This window comes from Euprymna scolopes, chromosome 28, assembly GCF_053919585.1.
Source record: "Euprymna scolopes isolate OS-2025 chromosome 28, ASM5391958v1, whole genome shotgun sequence".
NCBI classification, from domain to species: domain Eukaryota; kingdom Metazoa; phylum Mollusca; class Cephalopoda; order Sepiida; family Sepiolidae; genus Euprymna; species Euprymna scolopes.
Window position 1 is genome coordinate 26,636,857 of NC_136509.1, and position 22,552 is coordinate 26,659,408.

Genomic DNA, 22,552 nt, shown 5'->3' on the forward strand with positions numbered 1-22,552 from the left:
GGGCCACAGATGAACTACAATATTCATCGTGGAAATTCACCACATCCAGCAAGAATTCAAACCTTTTTTTTTTTATGTATTTGTATACCAAACCACTGTCCTTACAACACAAGCACACACACGCATTCACTTGTATTAATTACAGACTGTTTCCACCAGGAAATAAGCCATATTGACTCCCAGCCCTCCTGCAGAACACTTATAAAACTTAGTACTTTCAAACCTTTTGCCATACACACAAAATCTGTACACCAATAATGATTCATTTAAAACGTTCAAACACAAGAAAACACTTATGTTGGAACACTTTTTTTCTTTTTTTTTTAGATGGTAGTCACCATCTATCAAGGCCCCGAAGCCACTCGGGGATAAGGGTTATTGCGTGTATAGTAATCAATGGGATAATATCGTAGTATAAGTAATGGAGATTTTATAGTGTCTTACGTAAGGGGGCAGTTTATCAGGAATTTGTTTATGTTGGACTTGAAGACATCCATGTTGTAGTCAGGTGGGAAACAGGCAAACGGAAGAGAGTTCCACAGTCATGCACTTCTAAGAAAGAAGCTTTGTTCATGGAATCTACGTTTTGATTTAGGCACAGATAAAGAGTGGAGAAAATTATTGACTTTATTTTAATACTTCTTTCACGTAAATAAATGTTATTTATTCTATATATATATATATATATATACTTAGCGATTCCGCATTCTTTATCGAGTGCTGACTTTATTTTCATTTCTTTATTTAAGGATGTAAATTAGTAACCCTTCCCATAAATTGGCAACCCCGTTTAATATATTATTAAGGACCCCAAAAATGCACCCTATAAATGGTTGTGATCTTCTGTTAACTCAAGGCAGATAAAATTCATGCATGGAGGCACAAGGAGACTTGTTGGTAATTTTAAAGGTTTATTGGCGAAAGAGATCCGTTCATAAAGGGGAAGAGATCAATATTTCTTCCTTATAAAATTTAACTAAAATTAATATCTTATTTACCTTGCTTTAATAAAAATTGTTCAAAAAAAGGACAATCTCAGGTAGATCTTCTTAGATCCTTACATTGTGTGGACACCTCTTGGCCTCTCCGACACGAACTCAGTGAAAACTGTTCCAGCTCTCAAACACTTGATCATTTCTTATGTGCGTCTAGGAAGCTGACTTCTGAACATCTATCGCCTGACTTGCTAGTTGCATTGGGTTCATTTCTGGTTGTCGTGACTTGCACTTAATGAAACACTCCCAAAATTCATACTAGTTAACATAATACTTACGTATGTAGGATCCCAATATATAACACTCGCAAGAAAACTCAACGTTGCCCACGAATGAATGATGATCAACAAATGTTTTTATTGTCAACAAAATTGGTGAAATCCCCCATTTTTCAATCAAATCGATTGATTGCCCGTTGCTCTAGGTTGGGGCCCATCATAGTACACTGAGAGGAAGCTTTACATGCATTCTCACAGTGACTTGGTCCCAATACATTGTAGTGCACATTGCACTGTAGAGAACCTACTGTTGATTTTATAAAATTGTATTCTGTATATAGTTAGCGGGGGTACCTCGCGTCGCCCGGATGTGTGGGGGTGTAGTAAGGAACCCCGGGGAAGTGGGCGGGATTAAAAAAGTGATAGTGAGGAGGGGGATCAAACAATAGGCAGTTTTGGTGAGGAGAGGTGTTAAAAAAAATGTGATAGTAGGCAGGCAGGCAGGCAGGCTCGAACTCGTAATGCAATGGAGAAAAAAAAAAAAAAAGGTTAAAAATCGTGACATCTTAGCTGATGTCTCAATCGGCCGACCAGAAGTTTGGAACGTTGAAATTAAGCATAGTCAATCAAAAAGAAGACGACTTGCTAAAATGTCGGCAAACAAAAACACCCCTCCTTGTAGAAAATTACTCAATTGAGGACGAAGAAATACATTTTGGGACAATTTTTTTATATTTGTTGTCTTAAGGATGAAGCTTTAAAACAATACTGATTTTGCTTCTGTCGAAAGTTTTTGTGAGACATACATACACACACACACACACACACACACACACACACACACACACACACACACATTTTGCCTTTTATATATTAGGCTAGCGAGGGGTACCCGGCGTTGCCCGGGTGTTTGGAGGTGTGTGTGTGGGGAGGTTACAAAAAAAAGTAAGTATGAGGATTGAACCCGAACCGTTGAGGCAAAGTTGTGAAAAAAAAAAAAGTGCGACGTTAACCATTGCCCCACCACGAGATGCTTACGAAAACACGTTTGAATTTATTTAATTACTTGGATTTAGCAGGTGCTCGTTTTAATGAGTTAATTAGGTCAAGTTTGACTGCAGGATTTCATTTACTGCTGAACGCTTTTTTTTTCCCCAAAGATGTTATAGGAAAAAGACTACCCCACATGCGGCGAGCGACAAATATTGAATATTTATCTTCCCAAAATCGAGCAAATTAAATAGACAGGTGAGCTTCATTGTTAACTGTGAAATATTACGATTTATATGTGATATGAAAAGTTTTAAACAATTGTGAATCGAGCGACCGCTTCTCTGAAAGAAGCCTTTTGTAGACACACAGAAAAAGCGAACACATATACATACATACATACATTTTCGCTTTTATATTTATAGACTAGCGGTGGGTACCCGGTGTTGCCCAGGTGTTTGGAGGTGTAAAAGAAAACAAAAGAAGTTTTGGTTTTGGAACCCGAACCCTTGAGATTAATAGACTTCCCGCCACACTATGATGGCAGAGAAGTGAGAATGTGTGAAATAAAATAATTAAAAAGTGCATGCTTAATGAGGTCACACATGACGCCACAGGGAATGGAAACTGACAGGTATGTGCGGAATTTAATTCCACACTTAATTTTACTGCGGGGATAGTTCTTTTGAGTTTGTTTTTTTACCCTACTTTGTCTGGTTTTGTTTTCCCAACGTGTTGGGGAAAACCAGCTCCCCTTTCATTAGGGGAGTGTCCAAATGAAAGCAATTGTCTGATATGACGGTGGAAACCGACATTGACCAAACGTCCATCGCTTCTGGACGTACCCGGCTCATGTGCCGGAAACTGCTGATACCGATTCAGTTTCGCTTTTTTATACTGAAAAGTGAAAAAGACGCGGTGATCGAAAAAAATCTCGAAAATAGCGCGTAAAAGTCGGGCAAATTAAAGATAGATGCGACCCTCATTCTTAACTCGTAGATATTATGATTTAGACAGTATATAAAAAGTTTTAAGGAGTGACCCGATCGAACGCCCTCCCCTCTGAAAAAAAGCCTTTTGCGGACATACACAAAAAGTGCGCACACAAACACACACATTTTTGCTTTTATATTATAGATGGACTAGCAGGGGTACCCGGCATTGCCCGGGTGTTTGTAGGAGTGTGGACAAAAAAAACTGTTAGTAGGCAGGCAGACTCGAACCTGTGACGCGAAGGCGGGAAAGAAAGTGAAAGAAAACGTGAGAGTTTACTGTAAGTGGAAGTGTAAAGTGTTCAAATTTATTGATCAAAAAGAAATGAATGAGTTTACACAGGTGCAGAAATGAACGTCGGGATGTAGGCCAGTCAAGCTTTCCGCTTTGCCCACGATGTTTGGGAAAACCAGCCCCCCCCCCCCCCCGCCAGAAGGGGGAACTCTGGCAGTGTCCAAATGAATAGCAATTGTCTGATATGAAGGGTTTCCCCCACATTGATCAAAGCTAATTGCCTTCAAGACGTGCCGGCCAGGAAGGCTGAGGTGGTCGTATTTGCTTCAATCAGTTTCGCTTTATTTATACGAAAAAGACAAGCAAATCTGAAATATTATAATCTAGGGAGTATAAGGAAAGTTCTCCAAAATAGAAACCTTGTTGAGAATCCCGGCAAAAAAGCCCTACATGGACATGCACGAACGTGCACACCCATTTTGTCTTTTATATAATAGACTAGCGGGGGTACCCAGTGTTGACTGGGTGTGGTGAGGTGTGTGGGGGGGGTAAATCAAAACAATGATAAAAGAGAAAATAAAGAAACCCTGTTAAAATGTTAAAACTTTTTTTTTAATCGAAAAAACAAAAAAAAAACACCGAACGTGATGCAAAATAAAGAATAATCGAACAAAAAAAATGGCATAAATAACCCTGTTTTAAATGTTAAAGCTTAAAAAAATAAAAAATGTCCGATATGTCGGCGCTTATGTGATAACGACGCTGTCACTATAACCACTGCTCTACGATTGCGTCAGCAAAGTAACGTCATTTTTATTTCCTATTTAAACCAATTCAAGAAAGAACGTTTCTCGTGCATGCGTGTTTCGCTAAATTGTAATGAAGGAACAATTTTTTGCTATCCTCCCTCATTGCGAACGTGTATTTCTATGGGAAATAATTGACTGTTTTTTCTAATTTTCACATATTCGATCGAAACATCGCCCTTTCAGAAGATACGATTTTGACATGAAAATGAAAAGGTGCAATTGTTTTAAACAGAAGCGTTCATTTTGAACACGCCATTGTCATATCAAAGAACTAGTGTTGGTTTTATATGCCGGGCCTTTCAGCTTGATTATCTTGATTACCGATTATTGCTACTTATTGAAGACTTCTTCTATGATATAAATCTCACCTATCTGTTTAAATGTATGTATGTATTGTCTACCTAAAACTTTCGCCAGAGGCGATGGATTTTCACGAGATCGGTATTATTTTGAAGCTCAACCCTTTGGACGACAAATATCGAAAAATTAGCCAAAAATATTAATTCCTTCACACTCAACTGGGCACTTTTCTACAAGAAGGGGTCGTTTTTTCCTCCGATATTTTCGAAAGTCATCACCTCTTTTCAATTGTCTAGCCTTATTTTAACCTACGTCACTTCCGGTTCAACAATGGACGCAACGGCTAAGGCGTCACGTTTTTTTTTTTTTTTTTTTTTTCCGCTTTCTTTTCCTCCTTCGCAGTACGGGTTCGAACCTGCCTACCTACTACAACATTTTTTTGTTTTTGCTCAACACACACCTAATTAAATTAAAATTAAAAGTAATGAAAATACAGAAAAGTTAGTATGATGTACGTCCTCGTTACAGTACGAAGATGCCATATTCCAAAAATTATGTAATTTTTGGAAGTATTTTTTTTATTCCATAAAAACAAATTTTACAACTTGTGTTTTCGTCGGGCATGATGAAATCCGATGAAAATGTAAGGGTGAGAAAACTAAAATCGAAAAGTTGAGGTAAAAAATTAGCCTTAAGTTCAATACAGTTTATGCAAGACGCTTTCATCTCCTAAGCCCTTTTATCTCGGTAAACAATAAAATAAGTAAATGAAACAAAAATAAGTTAGCTTGTATATTAATGAATGAAAGATTTATTAAAAACTAGCAGGACTACCCGGCGTTGCTTGGTGCCATTAAAAAAAAAAAAAAAAAAAAAAAAATAGAAGATGCTAAATAATGAGTAATATTTGTGCCTCCAGAAGCAATACAAAAATTGATCTTGCCCCTGCCCCCTCTAGAAGAGAAATTTCTGGGGTTTAAAAAAAAATTTTTTTTTGTTATGTAATCTCACATTTAAGTTATTACCTGTTCTATACAATATGTTGAATACTAGCAGGAAGGTGACGGTGCATGTTGGTTAACAATGCGGGCTGAAAACCTACGTCAACCAATTTTTGGTCTAAACATTTGAAATTTTACATAAAATATATTCAGACATAGGGCAAGCTTTTTAATCGGTTTTTGGCCAAAAATTTGGCTACCAAGGGGTCAAAGTTCAAAAGATTTTACCTTTGCGGTCTCTAGCAAACTATTCAGCCAATTTTGGATCTAAACATTTGAAATTTTACATAAAGGGTATTCAGACATGCAGCAAGCTTTTTTTAAAAAATGTTTTTGGGCGAAAATTTGGCTGCCAGGAGGTCAAAGTTTACAGAGTTGACCTTTGCAGACTCTACCAAACTCCTCCGCCAATTTTGGGCCTAAACACTTGACATTTTAGATGTAGGTTACCCGGACATGAGTCAAACTTTTTACTAATATATATATATATATATATATATATATATATATATATATATATACTTATGCACATAAAGTTATGAACAGTACATAGGGTCCGAGCAAAACTGGGCTGAACTGCTAGTGTGTGTGTGTATATATATATATATATAATATTTAGTAGAAAATTGGCTCTGTAACAATAAATACGAAATCTACACGAATTAAAATATATTTAAGTGTATTTTACGAACCCGCCCCACGCTAATTATTCAATAAAAAAAAAATATAATATTATTCGGTTTTCTAAGTTTTCAAATTAAATAAGAAATTATGTTGAACCATGTCTAGCTAGCATGGAATTCATCCATGGTAATTTTTGTTTATTTTTATTAAATTGAACTTTCATTGAACTTTTTTCAAATATTATTTTCTAAGTTTAATTTGAAAATTTAGGAAACGAAAGAATGATAGTTTTTTTTTATTTATTAAATGATTAAAATCATCTCTCTCTCTCTAACACTAATTCTTCCAAATTATCTGGATGGCGGAAATAAGATATAACCGATGATGTGTTGGATTAGGAGTGACGGATCCACTTGTATGGATTTCGATACCTGTGAGTGTGAATAAGTACATTTACAGTAAAATTTTATGAGAACCGCGAGTAGGTTGTGGGGAGCGCTGATGTTGCATGATGATTTTATTAGTGATGTTATTTGAAATGTGTGATCTGTATTCCATCTGAGTGTTCATCGGATTTCGAACTAACATGAGGGTCACCACTTGTAGGATGTGAGATCTGTCAGGATAACCAATTTATAATCGGGATTTATTAATTTTTAGGACCGTGGTTACGTTTAACAAAGTCGAAAGTAGGAGTGTATCCACAGGACCATTAAAGGTAAATTTAACCGGGTCGCAGATTAATGGATAGGTTTCACCAATTCACATCCCTAAATAAAAATGAAATCCAGAAAATAACGACAATTCAACAAAGAATCCAAAATCGCTGTATAAACATGAAATAAACAACATTTATTTACGTGTTAGGAATATTAGTTTAAATTGTTCCAACATAAATGTTTTCTTGTGTGGAATGTTTATAATGAAGCATTAGTGAAGTGGGGATTTTGTGAGAACAGCACCAGGCCTGAAATTACTGATTTTTTATGCATAGTGCTGCACGTGAGCTTAAAGGTTTATGCGGCTATTGAGAACAACAGTCCAAAAATACATATAAGTGAATACATGTGTGTGCGTGTGTGTTCGTATCATAAGAACAGTAGTTTGAAATAAAATTGTTTAAAGGAAGATTTTAAATTCTCGTTCAATGTGGTAACTTTCCATGATGGGAATCAAAGTTCATATGCATTGCGCGTAACATCAGGACGGGGGTTTTAATGTCTCCTACTGACGGAGTTATCCTGAACATGTGCTACTCTTGAGAAATTGAAGAATTTTTGGTGGGCAAATCTTTATATACAGGCCTTCTCGAACGTTTCAGTCTGTTTATTGAAATGTTCCTGCCGGGAATTTATTCTGGTCAGGCATTGTGGTTGTTACACATTTATTATTATTTCTTTTTTAGAATTTCAATATTTTTTTCTAGAAACAATAACAAAATATATTCTCCTTTTGCACTATCACTATCCCTAATTCGGGTATCAGCATTCCCCTTAAAAACGCTTCTGAGAAAGAAAAAGAGTAATTTATACAAGCTAGTATCTATTTTTGTTGGGGATGGGGCAGTAGGGTTAAGTGTAAGTTGAGTAGGGTTAAGTTACCGAAAAACGCTAATAATTCACAATATTTTCAAAATAAAGTTTTTAAAAAAGGAAATCCGCAATAATTAAAGAAAAAAATTAAAACTTTCTAGAACACTTAATAAAGAAAAAAAATGGCCGTCATTTCAGGAGCAAACATCTTCAAGATAGCACATTTCATACTAGAATTATTAAACAACTGGAGTCCCGAAAAAAAAACAAAAAAAAAAACAATATCAAAGTAACGCAAAAAAAAAAAAAAAAAAATAATAATAATTTGCACGGTGGATTAAAATGACTTGTCACTGCCACGAAAATCAAACAAAAATAATCGTGAAAATAATTAGCAAAAAAGCAAACGTTTTCAAGATAACCGAGTTACGTCGTGACCTTTGTACAGAGGGCCATGGTTACGAACAAAGTTGTTACTGCTTGTTAAATATTGCATACTTTACATTTTGATGTAGGGCGTGCGCATGCGCGTGTATGTGTGCTTTTCTATATACTTTTTGCAGATTACTCGTTAGTGTACCGAATTATCAGATTAAAAAAAAAAAAAAAAAAACGATTGAAAAGACATGTTCTATTTTGAAATAGAAGTTCAGGCGAGAATTGTGACGTCATTGCATGTCGTGTTAACACACGGCTATATCTCGGTGGCCGTGGCTAACACCAGAACGAACGTATTTCTTTTTTTATTTTGTTTTATTTTTATTAGAACAACAAACTATATTAAAAAATATAAAATAAAAAGTACATTATAAAAGAAAAAAGTAAAGGAACTGATCTTTACTTTAGGCTGAAAGAAGAACCTTATGTTTATAATATGAACTTCATATTAATAAAATTATGTCATCACTTCTCGTGTGTATGTTTCGGCGCTTCTACACTATTAGGACGAAATTTCGGAAATCGTAATACTGAATTTCACATAAAAACAATGCGGTAAATATCCAGATAAACTACAACAGAACACCGACCACTCTAATTTATTTTCAGTAGGTAATTGAGGTCGCTGACAACGAATCTGATAGTCAAACTTGGGGCAAATTTACCGTTTGCATGGTATTAACCCCTGAACCCACGAATTACTTTCCACCATTTTGCAGCTTCCGTTTACGCTACGCGCATGCGCTGCAGCATAAACGACGGCTTGCTTCACCAAGCAAACTGCCTTCTCACATGGCGTCAATCAAAAAAATTATGGACTGACATTTTTTAATGACTTACAATTGAAGAAAAAGTACAATAAATTGGGGATCTTTTTTTTTGGGGGGGGGTCTCACGTAGTTTTTAATGCGGTTTACAAAAACATAAGCACCAAACATTTTTATGTTTTTCGTTCTTTTTTTTTGCGGGAGGAGGATTCAATTATAGAACTTATGTGGCTTAATAGGTGCTTCTGCAGTTTAGTTAACCGTTTTTCCGTAAGTAACGCACCGACATTTACCAATTAGAACACCATTTAATATTTTTCGAAGATTTTACTGTTTACATTGGGGGGCACGAGCGGGGGTGGGTGGGGTGGGTGTGCGCCCCCAATGTAAACAGTAAAATCTTCGAAAAATATTAAATGGTGTTCTAATTGGTAAATGTCGGTGTGTTACTTTTTGAAAATTGGAAAATTCTATGTTCCAGGAAAAAAAAAAAAAATTAAATTACCCCCCCCCCTCTCGCCAACTTAGAGTGTTTTCCTTTTGTTTTATTTCTTTTTCAGCTAATTTTAAATTTTCCACCCAAAAAGCGCGAAATGTATTTTTGAAAATTAGAAAATTCTATGTTCTGGAAAAAAAAAAAAAAAAAATTAAATCCCCCACATACACACAACTTGGTGTGCTTTTCTTTTCTTGTTTTATTTCTTTTTCATCTAATTTCAACTTTTCCGCGGAAGATTTGTACGCCATGTGAGAAGGCAGTTTGCTTGGTGAAACCGTCGTTGCTTACAGCACTCACGCAAGCTGCAAAATGGTGGAAAGTAGTCCGTGGGTTCAGGGGTTAATGCCATGCAAACGGTAAATTTGCCCCAAGTTTGACTATCAGATTCGTTGTTAGCGACCTCAATTACCTATAAAAAACAAATTAGAGTGGTCGGTGTTCTGTTGTAGCATATCTGGATATTTAACATTGTATTTAGGTATTCCTCGTATTTTTAAGATGATTATATCAAAAAATTACGAAAATCGATGAGGTGGAAAATTATTTATTAAAGAAAAAAATATATAGAATTTCATGAAAACGATCGTAATACGCCGGAAAGAGGTCAAAAGGGAAGTAATTTTCTGTTTCAATCCAAACAAGATGGTAGCAATTTTTCATCTGCTAACACGATTAAAGTTTTTTTTGTTTTTGTTTTTGTTTTTAATAATTCAGTAATATTCAGGTAATTTCGACTGTATAATTTGAAAGCTACAATTATAATTTTATTAGAATTGATAAAAAAATAAATCAGTAGAAACCACTGATTTTTATCTGAAAACTCCATTTATCTGCTACAAAATTTCGTTCCAATAGTGTAGAAGCGCCCATGTTTCTTATCTCTATGTAATTTGCAGATTTTTTTTATTTTTATTTACTCGATTATTAGTATTATTATAGATTAACGCCCTCTTCTAAATCGTCCCCTTCAAAAAATGATCTTATTTTAGGCGATTACGTGTGAAAATTTCAACTGAAAAAAAAGATTTTTTTTAAAATTTATTTTTTATAATTTAGAGTGGGAGGATCAGTTTGGCATATACATTTAACGTAAATAGTATCCCCATTTTCGGGTCGTTCTAGCGGCTTTTTAGGGCAGTTAATCAATTTCCCATGAAATAAATCCTGTGCAGTTTTTATGTGGGTGAAGGTGGGGTCTACTTTTTAAGGCGATTATGTGTTATTGTAGGACTTGTTATTCATACTTAGAGGTAGTGATAACCACATGACTAAAAAGGTAACCTCTCATAAAAATGAAAAACAAAAAACGTACACGACGTATTTTCCATAGCAATGAATAATTTGACTAACTTCACTAAATAGCTAGAATGGCCCAGAAATGGGGGATCAATTTATGTTAAATTTATATACGAAACTGATCTCACACTCGAATTCTAAAATTTTTTTTTTTCATTTCCTCCACGTTTTATTTATTTTTATTAATTTTCACGTGTAATCCCCTAAAAGATGAAACATCTCATTATTGGGGGAGGATTTGTTTACAAATTTACTTGATTATTTATTGAAATAATAATAATAAAAAAAAGTTAATAGTGTATTTAAAAAAAAAAATGAATTTCTGGTGATTTTTTTTTTTTACAGAATAAAAAAAGGGGAAGGGGACAAATAAATGTTACCAAAAGCAAGATAAGTTACTCTTCTACCTACCTGAAATTAGTTTGCTGTGTTTTAACTTATTTAAAAAAAAAAAAAAATCGGTGACGGGAGAGTACTTAAAATTTGTCGAGTTAGAACGAAAAACAAAATGATGGTCTCATTAAAGTCATAGTCGAACCTCGATATTTGCTCAAAAATCGAAAATCAAACAAAATATTGGTAGAACATTGCAGTTGCACTGACGACATGAGTGTTTCTATCAGTATGTCGTTTAATTTTCGATTTTTGAGTCAATATCAAGGCTCGATTGAGACTACCATTTTGGTGTTTGTATTACTGTACACAGATTCGAAAAAGTTGTCAAAAAACAAATATATAACAAATAAATGTTATCAAAGGCAAGAAGTTAATTTTCTACCTAACTGGATATATTTTCGTGTTTTTATTCAATGTAACATGTTTATTCAGCTCGAAAACCATACAGTGTTTACCGATGTATTGGAAAATTCAAGATGGCGTCTGACTCTCTTTAACACGATAAGTTTGGGAAAAGGTGTTATAAATAAAAAAAACTAGACAAAATACTATTAAAACCCCGCCGAATATATGTCAACCTATGTCACGGTAACATATATTAAGCGAGTTTTTAACAGTATTTTGTCCAGTTGTTTTATTTATAACACCTTTTCCCTAACTTACCGTGTTAAAGAAGGAGTCAGACGCCATCTTGAATTTTCCAATACATCGGTAAACACTGTATGGTTTTCGAGCTGAATAAAGATGTTTCATTGAATAAAAACACGAAAAATATATCCAGTTTGATAGAAAAGTAACATCTTGCCTTTGATAACATTTATTTGTTATATATTTGTTTTTTTTTTACAACTTTTTCGAATCTGTGTGTACAGTAATGCATTAATGCAAACCCCATTTTGTGTTTCGTTTTAACTCGACAGGCGTTACAACGTTACATTACCGTTATTTTTTAAAGAAAAAAAACACTTTAAAATAAGTTAAAATACACACAAAAAAGAAAGGTAGAAGAGTAACTTAGCTTGCCCTTGGTAACATTTATTCATGTTTTTATTTTTTCAACCCTCTCCTCTTACGTTGTTTTGTTAGCTGTTCTGGAAAATCATGAATTTCTTTTTGAACTTCGATATGTGAAAGGAATTCAGAAGCGCTTAAACTGTCGAAAAGAAAGTAATTTTTCTGGCTTAAAAAGTCGAATTATATCCTCCTGTAATTCATTCTTTTTTGTGCTACTGCATCTTAACTTTGGTAAATAATTGATTAATAATAAATTTAAGAAGAAATGTGTAAGCCATATAGATACGAAAAACGCGCGTGCGCACACACACGTACACATGCAAATAAAAATTGATCACAAAATTCATACTGATAATTTTAAAATCTAAGGGAGATTACTCTAACTGACCAGAAACGACTTTGGACTTCGATCTCAATTACACAAAATTTTAAAGTTTTTACGATCAAGGTAGAGTGTTTCAAGCCAGTTTTTTTTATTATTATTTTATTTCATTTTCAGAATGTTATCATTTGTGATTTAGATATTTTTGTATTTATTTCCACTTAGGAAACAAACAATTTAAGCTAAGTAAAAACAGGTATTTTCACCACCCTATTGCATTTATTATTTTTTATTATTTAAAAAAAAATGTCCCTCCTCTACAAAGCAAGCCGGGCTGTTTTACTTCTGCCTTTAATATTTTTTTATACAAGTGTTGTCATAATGAAAATTTTGGTTGGAATGTTCTTGAATCCTAAAAATTTGCTTGGAATGGGACAGAAGACTAAGAATCGAAACGAAAAGCCTCCCCCTAAAGGATGGATGGACCCCTCTCTGGGGACACATGGATTTTTACAGTTGGAAGTAAGTGTCAAAATTTCTTTTAAGGATTTCATTTTCCTAAATGCTTATTGTTTTTTTTTAGTTTTTTCTCACCTATTCTCCCCACCGATATGGAAAACTAATGAAATACCATTTATTCAGACCAAAAAGTCATTCGAGGCTGAAGGTAAATGAGTACTTATGTAGAATATAGATAGTGCTAATTTTTAGATAGATTTTCAAGTTAAATTCAATTTTTGGAGTCTATCTTCTGTTTATTATAATGTTAGGTGAAAATACAGAATTAAAAAATAAAATAAAAAGTCTTCCTCTTCTCTTCATGTTACCAATTATTTCAGCACGGTCCGTATTTTGCTTAAGTACTCGTAAATGTATGAGATGGATGGATTGTCAGTCGATGATGAAGAATATTATGAGAGGATTAAAATGATGAATGAATTGAACACATTTTGATATTTGTGAGAAATTAGTATTTCAGTTCTTAGGGAGTCCGTTCTGAGTTTTGATTGAGAATTCTGAGTTAATCCCGGAAATGGGCGAAGTTGTTTACGACTTTAAAAAATATAAAACAGGCAGACAATACTAAGCATATAAAGAATTAGGCTTCGGTTAAAACAATTTTAGCCTCAAGCTTTGGCCTTTCTCTCGTAAGATCTTATCAGCAAAAACTCCCTTTTCTCCTTCTGTGGATCTAAAATCAAACAGAACTTCCATGAACAGAGTTTCTCTTCAAGAACTTATCTGTGGAACATGTGACTACAAGAATTTTTCTCTACAGACTACAACATTGTCTTTTTCACGTTCAATGTTAACAAATATGTCATGTAGTCCTGTAAATTAATTCATTTTCTCTCCTTTCATAGAATTATTCCATTATCAAATTGAACAACTCAGTAACTCTTCTCGAGTTGCCTTTTTGCCTCAATAAGTGACGTGTCAGTATATAAAAATAGATCTTCAAAAAAGTTGATAAAAAACCCCCTAAAAACATAACTTTCAATTCATAAACTGACTCTGGATTCTCTGTCAGTACTGACTCCATAAGAATTTAAATGCTCTGTGTGTCTATTCCTTTCTATGATCCAAAGTTAAAGGACATGTATCTGTTGCCATTGAAGTTGAAGATATACACATACATATATGTATATAACATAGAAAACTTGAAAATAAAAATTCCATTTTTACTTGATATTTAATTTTCCTTTAAAAATCATTTCAACAAATTGGTGCTTGTTAAGATAGTCCAGTGATCGATTTTTTAATGTCCTTTTAAGCAAAAACAATATTACGTACTTAATTATGCCGAAAATGGTAATATATCCAAATATTACGAAAATCGTCGAGTAGGAAATTATTTAAAGTTAATAGTAATTTTTTACCGGAAAACTGGGTAAAATTGCATTGGGGGGGCATTATAAAGTAGACAGTGGAAAGTACACACACAAGGGATATAACTCTGAACGAATATTTTAGATTACTTTTTCATGGCTTGCAATATTTGTTGTTTATAGCGATGCACTTTTATAGTAAAAACACAATAGCAGTTGTTTTACTCGATGAATTTTCGTAATTTTTGGATATATTACTATTTTCGACATGACAATTAAGTACGTGTTATGGCTCGCAAGTAGCCATAAAGAAGAACAAAACAACGGAGAACAGTTTAAACATGTATTACATGAAAAAAAAAAGGACCGGTTGCAAACGAACATTGTAGGTAATTCGCCGCGTATACGAGAGTCGCTCTGCAATTAGATCCCAACTGGGACCGTCATGCGTAAAGTTGTATGGACGATGGATTAGTCCATTTGGAGGGTAGTTCCCCACAACAGTACGTAATATTGTTTTTGCTTAAAATGATATATTAAAAATCGATCTGTTGATTCTATCTGAAGCACCACAAAGTTTAATAAAATTTAATTATAAATTTTTCCCTGAAAATGATTTGGACTATTTTGTGTGTGTGTGTGTGTGTGTGTTTAACAGAGCACATATGGGCGTGCGTGAGAGAATCAGTAGCAGCCAAGGGGGATAGCTTACTAGCGAAAATATTAGCAGCAGCAGTAGTCGTTAAAGTACGTATGCAAATTAGCAAGTGGGCATGAGCTTGCGTTAAAAGAAAAGGAGAGAAAAATACACTATGTGGTTTGAAGAAAAGAAAGAAGTTGTGCGCTGGGATAGATGGACATGTAAAATTAAAGGCGAGAAAGCGCTGGCTGACGGCCAGTCGAGGTGGCAGACTTTTTCAAAGCACATGTGTGTGCGAAAGGACTTTTTGCAAAATAGTGATGCGTTGTTACAGAGGAACCATGAATAAATGCATTTCATTTACACTTAAGAAGAAAAAAAAAGGGGGGGGAGTCGGATTCTTATTTCTTTCCTATTTATTTTTGTTTGCTTGTTCTTGTAACGTTACATGCACAGAAAAAAAAATCTATTGATGGCGGCCCACGGCCACGAATTCGAAATAGGGATTTGTGATCGATTTCAACATCGTATTAATATTCAAATATGATTACGTTTGGTTGCGGGAAATTCAAATTATTTTTATATCAATTCGAAAACTGTTGTTTATTAATGATTAATCTATTGATATTTATAGGCCAAATTCAAGTACCGTGTTTTATTTGTATTTCTCAGCAGAGCCTCTGATCTAGAAAAGAACCAACAAAACTGTGCGCTGTGCGGTAGATTAAAACAAAAGTAGCGATCAAAACTTTGTTACGTTTATTTTTATTTATTTTTTTTTAACCTAATTTAAAGAAAGGCATTTGCGCTAAACCTACATCGAAGATAGCGTGTTTCCTGAGTTGCCGATTTATAAGCTTAGGTGTTTTTATTTATTTATTTTTTTAATATTTTTTTATATAATTTTGTTTTACTGCTTAGCGCGTAAACGGTATTCAAGGCCAGCTGACTGAAAACGAAACGCACCTGCACCCACCCCCCTCCCGTGGAGTGGGACGTGAGCGAGCGTCTTGTTTGACACAAGATCTGAGTAGGCTTAAATCGTGGCCTTCTTTACGGCGGCCATAATTTAAATGACGGCATTTTTTTATTTTTATTAATTAACATTAAATAAACAGAGAGAGAGAGAGAGAGAGAGAGAGAGAGAGAGAGAGAGAGAGAGAGAGAGAGAGAAAAAAGCACTTTTTCTTGGTAATTTTTTTTCGGTAATATAATTATTCGAATTACAAAAAAATAAAAACAATTCTAAAAAAATAATTATTTTTAAAAAGCTTTAAATGATATTAAATTCAAATATTAAGCGATATAAAGTTTAAACGGATTTTTTTAATAACAGGTTTCCAATAATAAAAAATATATTCATATAAGAGAATATAAGACTATTGAGATAATAAAAATTGTAAATCCAGGGTTTGTATTACTGTACACATAGATTCGAAAAAGTTGTCAAAAAACAAATATATAACAAATAAATGTTATCAAAGGCAAGATAAGTTACTTTTCTACCTAATTGGATATAATTTTCGTGTTTTTATTCAATGTAACATGTTTATTCAGCTCGAAAAACATACAGTGTTTACCGATGTATTAGAAAATTCAAGATGGCGTCCGACTCTCTCTTAAACACGGTAAGTTCGGGAAAAGGTATTATAAATAATAAACTAGACAAAATACTGTTAGAAATTCGCTCAATATATATTACCGTGACATAGGTTGACATATATTCGGTGTTTTTTTAATAGCATTTTGTCTAGTTTATTATTTATAAAATTCAAAATGGCGGCCGACTCTCTCTCTCGGAGACGGTAAGTTTGGGAAAAGGAGTTATAAATAAAAAACCAGTCAAAATACTGTTAAAATCGGCCGAATATGTCAGCCTATGTCACGATAACATATATTGAGCGAGTTTCTAACAGTATTTTGTCTGTTTTTTTTTTAATTTATAACTAATTTTCCCAAACTTACCGCCTCAAAGACAGTCGGCTGCCATTTTAAATTTTCGAATACATGGGTAAACACTGTATGTTTTTCGAGCTGAATAAACATGTTACATTAAATATAAACACTAAAAACATATCCAGTAAGTTAGAAAAGTAACTTATCTTACCTTAGTTAATATTTGTTATATATTTGTTTTGTGACAACTTTTTCGAATCTATGTGTACAGTAAAACAAACCCGAATTTAAAGTAAAACCAGTGGTATCTACTTAATTGTCATGTCATATGAATATGTCCAAAAATTACGAAAAACGATGAGGCAGAAAATTAATTATTAATGAAAACAATTTTCTTGTTACGATTTGAACTAACTAGTTTTTTTTTGTCTTGTTTTTTTTTTTTTTAAATCAAATCTCAATTTCGCTAATTTTCTTCAAAGACTATTTTCATTAATAATTCTATCTTATCGTTTCTTTTTTTTTTCTTTTTTTTTTTTTTGTAATTTTTGGATATGTTTATTATTCCAACATGACAAATAAATACTATTGGTTAAAACCAATAGTATTTACTTAATATTGAAATTCAATATTTTGAATTTCGCTCGAATAACGAAGAAGTACCAATTCTTTTTAACTCCACATATTCAGATTATTATTTCTTTTGAAAATTCATTATTCATATTTTATGTGTATAAAATTAAGTCATTTGTCTCACTAACACTGAAATTGAAATGCCACATACCTAAACACAACTCCCCATTTAGAATGTTCCTATAAGTCTGACCCCCTATTCCACAGTAACGTTTTTATGAGAGTTGGAGTCGTTACTATAACACTGAAATTAACAGGAAATAGTAATCATACACCAAGGATAGTTTATAATGAGTAAAATCTTTGTTTGGATGAATGAATAAATAATGCGTACAGACATGTTGGCAAGTTGAAATGCAAAATGTTCATTTCAACATACCGACATGTTTCTATTACTTTTGCACACGCGCAAATTCATTCATAGTATGAAGTGGTTTAATTTTAAATGTTATCTATATATCTGTCGATAGCTCAAACAGTAGAGAACACGGCTGGAGCACTAAATATTTTGATTTCGATCCTAGCTGATGCAGATGCACCCAAGTCATTTTTTTTTTTTTAACTTTTGAAATCAGTACTATATATTATGTACAATATAATATTCAATATAAAACTGGCTCTGCATGAATTACAATATATTTTAGCATATTTTATGACTGGGCAACGCCGGGTACCTCCTGCTATTTATTGATAAAAATCAATAGCCAACAATTTGAAAGTTCACTTTTATATATAGTTGTTGCTACATCATTTTATTGATATAATTCTTTTTTGTTTGGTATTTACATTCTCTCTCGCCTTGCTCTAACCAAGTTTGTCGATCTGTTCCATAAATCCCAAAACTCCATAATGAAATGTCTCCAGAAAGAATACACGATTAAACCCAGAACTCCAACTTCTAACATAGACCCTCCCTACCATGTCTCCTCCTCCAACATCAGGGGTCTGTGTTCCAACATTCCAGAGTTTGAAACCTAATCATAGGAGACCAAACCAGACCTATAATTCCTAAGCAAAACTGGCATTGGACCAACTATTTCTCTAGATGAGTTTGTAATTAAAGGATATCCTAACTTAACATCAAAATCTAACCCCCAAGATCGGCATGGAATATGCGCCTATATTAGAGATGGCTTTCCATGTGGTAGGGACATCTCCAGAGAAGACCCTAAATAACCCTATATGTGCTTCCAGGTTACACTTGCTCATGTCACTGCATTTATATTTGCCTTCTATCGCCTCCACAACAGCGGAGTTACTATCTTTAAGAGCATATCTGAGAAAATTGACCACATCCTGTCTGCTCAGCCTTCAATTAACATTCACGTCTGTGGAGACTTCAATGTTCACAATGTGGAATGGCTAGCCATTCAAACAAGACGGATGATGAGGAGAGGTTCTATTACAATTTCTCCATTGCTTATGATCTAACTCAGATTGTTCACAAACCCACCCGTGTGCCCAACACTGACGGTCAGTATGTAAATCTCCTAGAACTTTCTTTGAACTATGTTATATTACAAAACTGAGCGTATGGAAGTAAGAAAGGGACAAACGAAAAGATTGAGTTTAAACTTTTATTTAAGGTTAAAACGATCATGAAATGAACTGCTGAATGTGTCAGGATATGTCGTCGGTGGCAGCGGCGGGATGTCGGTAGGATTGCTGGTCGGGTGTTGATATGAACTCTACGATGATCTGGTGTTATTGTTAGGCTGCGACGGCAGCGACAGGAATGTGGCTTTGGTGTTCTGGTGTCTGGAATATAGTGCAGTGATGGCAGCTATGGCGACGGCGAAGAAGGAGTAGTACAATGGGGTTGGCAGAAGAGGAGCAATCTTAATAACTGCTATCGCTGATGGAGGGATGGTGATGGTGGCTGCTGCTGCTTCTGGTGGGACAAACCTCGCTGTTTGACGAGCTGTGGTGATCTGGTGACAGCAGTGGTGAAAGAGAGGCAGTCTTCAAGGCTGCTGTCCAGTATCACGAGTAGGGTGGCGGCAACGGCAGGAGTATAGTAATCTTAATAGCTGTTGTCGCTGGCAAAGGGTTAATGGCTGTTGGCTGTTGACGGGATGAAGTTAACAGCTTGACATGCTGAGCAAGTTTGTCTGCTTGTTGAAAAGAACTGTTGTATTTATACTTGTGTTGCAGATGTAGTTGTAGACAAAGGTGGCTTTAAGCGCTGGTCTTCGTTTTCGTTTTTTATTTGTGTTTGTTTTTTTGTGTTTCGATGTGCTGTAGGAAGTCGTCTGTTTGAGCTTTGTGTTCGTGTGTTGTATCAATTTGAAGCTAAGAAAGTTGTGAATGTGTTCTAGTAGGCAGTGTACTGTTAAAGTGTTTTATGGGATAATTATTTGTGTTTATAAGTTGCCGGAGTTGTGTCTGCTGTGATGTTTGTGTTCTGTATTTTGATTTTTTCTTTTGATGTACGGCTTCTTCTGGCGGTTTTCTTTAAGGTGAGTTGTGAATTATTCCATTGATGTGTGTATATAAAGAAATCGGCTTTGATGTTGTCATGTGTGTTTAGTGTAATCATTTATGTTGTATCGACGAACAGGGTTTGTCTTAGCATCGTCATTATTATCACCATCCCTGTTCCTGCTGGTTTCTGTTTTTTTTTGTTTGTTTTTTTATTCATGTAAATATGGAGGGATATGCGATATAACAAATGCAAGAGAGTTGTATGTTCAGTCCATCAAGTCCAAAGTAGCTGAGCAGCAGCTTGGTTCCCACCAATTTTGGCAAATAACAAACAGGGTCCTGAACAGAGGTGTGTGCTCTATCCTAACCATCATCAATTGACCTGAGGTAATCTCGTCAACATCGGTCAAAGCCAACTCCTTGCCAAGAACTTTGCATCTAAAACCAAGCTTCTATCTTTGCATCATCAACGCTCTGATCTCCTGTTGACCACACAATCTCTCTTCTTCCCAACTGTCCTGCATATGAGACAAAACTATGTTCAGTGTTAAGACTCCAATTGGATAGTGTGAAATCGCCCTTTAGTTACAACTACTCACAGGTCCACTCTTAACAAGAGTACCTACCAGGGCCTAATTCCTGACCTAAAGTTGAACAAACAATAATGTTATTGTTTTTTTTCTTTTCCCTTTGCAAAACTTAATCATGTTCTGCAAAGCCAAAAATAAAAACAAACTTTCCCTATAAAACAACCAAACCAAACTATGAATAAATATTTTAAGATATTAAGAAATTAAAGCATGAAGACTTCTATTAAAATGACCAATTTTGGCATTTAATAAACCGAAAAGTGTTGATATACTATAAAACAAAACAACCAAACCAAACTCCATGAATAAATATTTGAAGATATAAAGAAATTGAAACATAAAAATGACCGAATTCAGCATTTAATAAATCGAATAGGGTTTGATATACCATAAAACAAAATGACTAAACCAAATCTATCTATCTATAGATTAGATTAGAAACTTTCACTTACAGACGATTTGTTTACCAAATATATCTGCAAGGCCAATGAAAATACTAGAGAAAATAAGAAGAATGAACTTGTAAGAAAGAGGGATAAATAAAAACCTGGCCAGAGATAGGTTAGTTTATAAGTCAATTTCTAAAAGAGATCCAACACATGCCGGCATGTAAAACAGACGTTAAACTAAATATGATAATAGAACCAACTGTGTACAAAGTCTGTCTTTTTTTTTTTTTTTTTTTTTTTTTACTTGGAAAGTGACCAATTGTCAAGGCCCAGAGGCCACTCAAGGATAAGGGTTAAGTGTTAGGTAGATGGTGAGACAAGATCAGTCCCGGCGGAACTTAGGTAGAGCTAGATTATTTAAATGGACAGCTCAATAGAAACTTATTCACATTAGACATGAAAACTACAATGTTATAGCCAGTCAAAATGTAGACAAACGGTACTGTGTTCCATAGACGAACAGCTCTAGGAAAGAAACTCTGCTCATGGAATTTTCGTTTAGTTTTGGGCACAGGTAGGGAGTGAGGAAAGTTGTTAGCAGCTGTTTCAGCTAAGTGAGTATTTGTTGTGAAAGCGACCATAGATTGGAGCTCAGTCAAACACCTACCATCAAAGTATCGCTGGAGTGGAGGCAGACTCGCAAATGTCTCTTCTGTGAGAAAGAGGGAGTAGAGAGGCGAAAAGGTAATCACCTATTAAATTTCAAAAACAGTTTTGTACTTTGTCAAGGCAGGTAAGGGTGCTTTTTGGGGGCTCCACCTCTAATGTGGATACAGTACTCCCATCTTAGGTCGTATTTAACTCTTGTGTAGGTTTTGGCATAAAATTATGCAACGACACTTAACATGTTATAAAACCAACAACTATGCAGTCATAGCTTTTGTGATTCGAGATGTTTGTATTCTTGTCGAATCTCCAAATTTAATTAATCAAAGAATTCCTCTTTTATTAACTTTCCATTCTCCTTAAGCGATACATATTTTCATTGACTAGATGGTATGTTAAATGCATTAATTTTATCAACTTTTCAATATAAAAAAAAATTCTAATTTAGATTATAAATATTATATATATATATTTGTTTTCGGTGCTTCTTTGATATTAGAGCGAAAATCAAAATATTGAATTTCATTAGAAACCAATCTTATCTACAAATGAGTTTCCAGACTTTTTTCGTATGGGCAATTTTATTGATAGTACACATATGAAACTCTAGTTCCTTTCGAACTAATCTTCTCCGGCTGCAATGCATTTGTTGTAACATTCTAACATCTTCTGGAAGGCCTCATAGAAGTCCTCTTGTGTGAGCGTGTCAGTGGCTCTTGTCATAGCCTCCTCCATCTCCTTAATTGTCTCATAACGACAGCCTCTAAGGTTTCCCTTGAGCTTAGGGAACAACCAATAGTCACAAAGAGCAAGATTTGGATTATAGGGAGAGTGAGGAACTGTCTTGATGCCCATCTTTGTCAAATAGTCTGTGACAAGAGTGGAGGTATAGACAACCTTTGCACAAATCTTCCGCATATTCAGTTCTTCGTGAATAATTGTGTGTACAGTTTCCACACTAACATAAAACTGTGCACTTATTGTCTCTATAAACACATGATGGTTCTTATCTATGAAATTCTTTATTTGACCAATCAACTCTGGTGTTCTGACTTCC

At 34.4% G+C, this 22,552-nt stretch overlaps 1 protein-coding gene across 4 annotated transcripts in view; it reads left to right on the plus strand.

Annotated features, from left to right (window-relative positions):
* Positions 1 to 22,552, plus strand: part of LOC145249518 (epoxide hydrolase 4-like) — a 142,404-nt gene that overhangs the window by 94,413 nt on the left and 25,439 nt on the right. Inside the window, exons 1-2 of one of the 4 annotated variants that reach the window (XM_080111134.1) lie at positions 9,695 to 9,756; positions 12,800 to 12,950. In XM_080111134.1, the coding sequence (XP_079967260.1) occupies positions 9,710 to 9,756; positions 12,800 to 12,950 (198 nt within the window). In that variant the 5' untranslated portion in view covers positions 9,695 to 9,709. Of the gene's footprint in view, positions 1 to 9,694; positions 9,757 to 12,560; positions 12,951 to 19,747; positions 19,886 to 22,552 lie in introns of those variants that run through there. The other 3 variants (XM_080111135.1, XM_080111133.1, XM_080111136.1) reach the window with 3 other exon arrangements.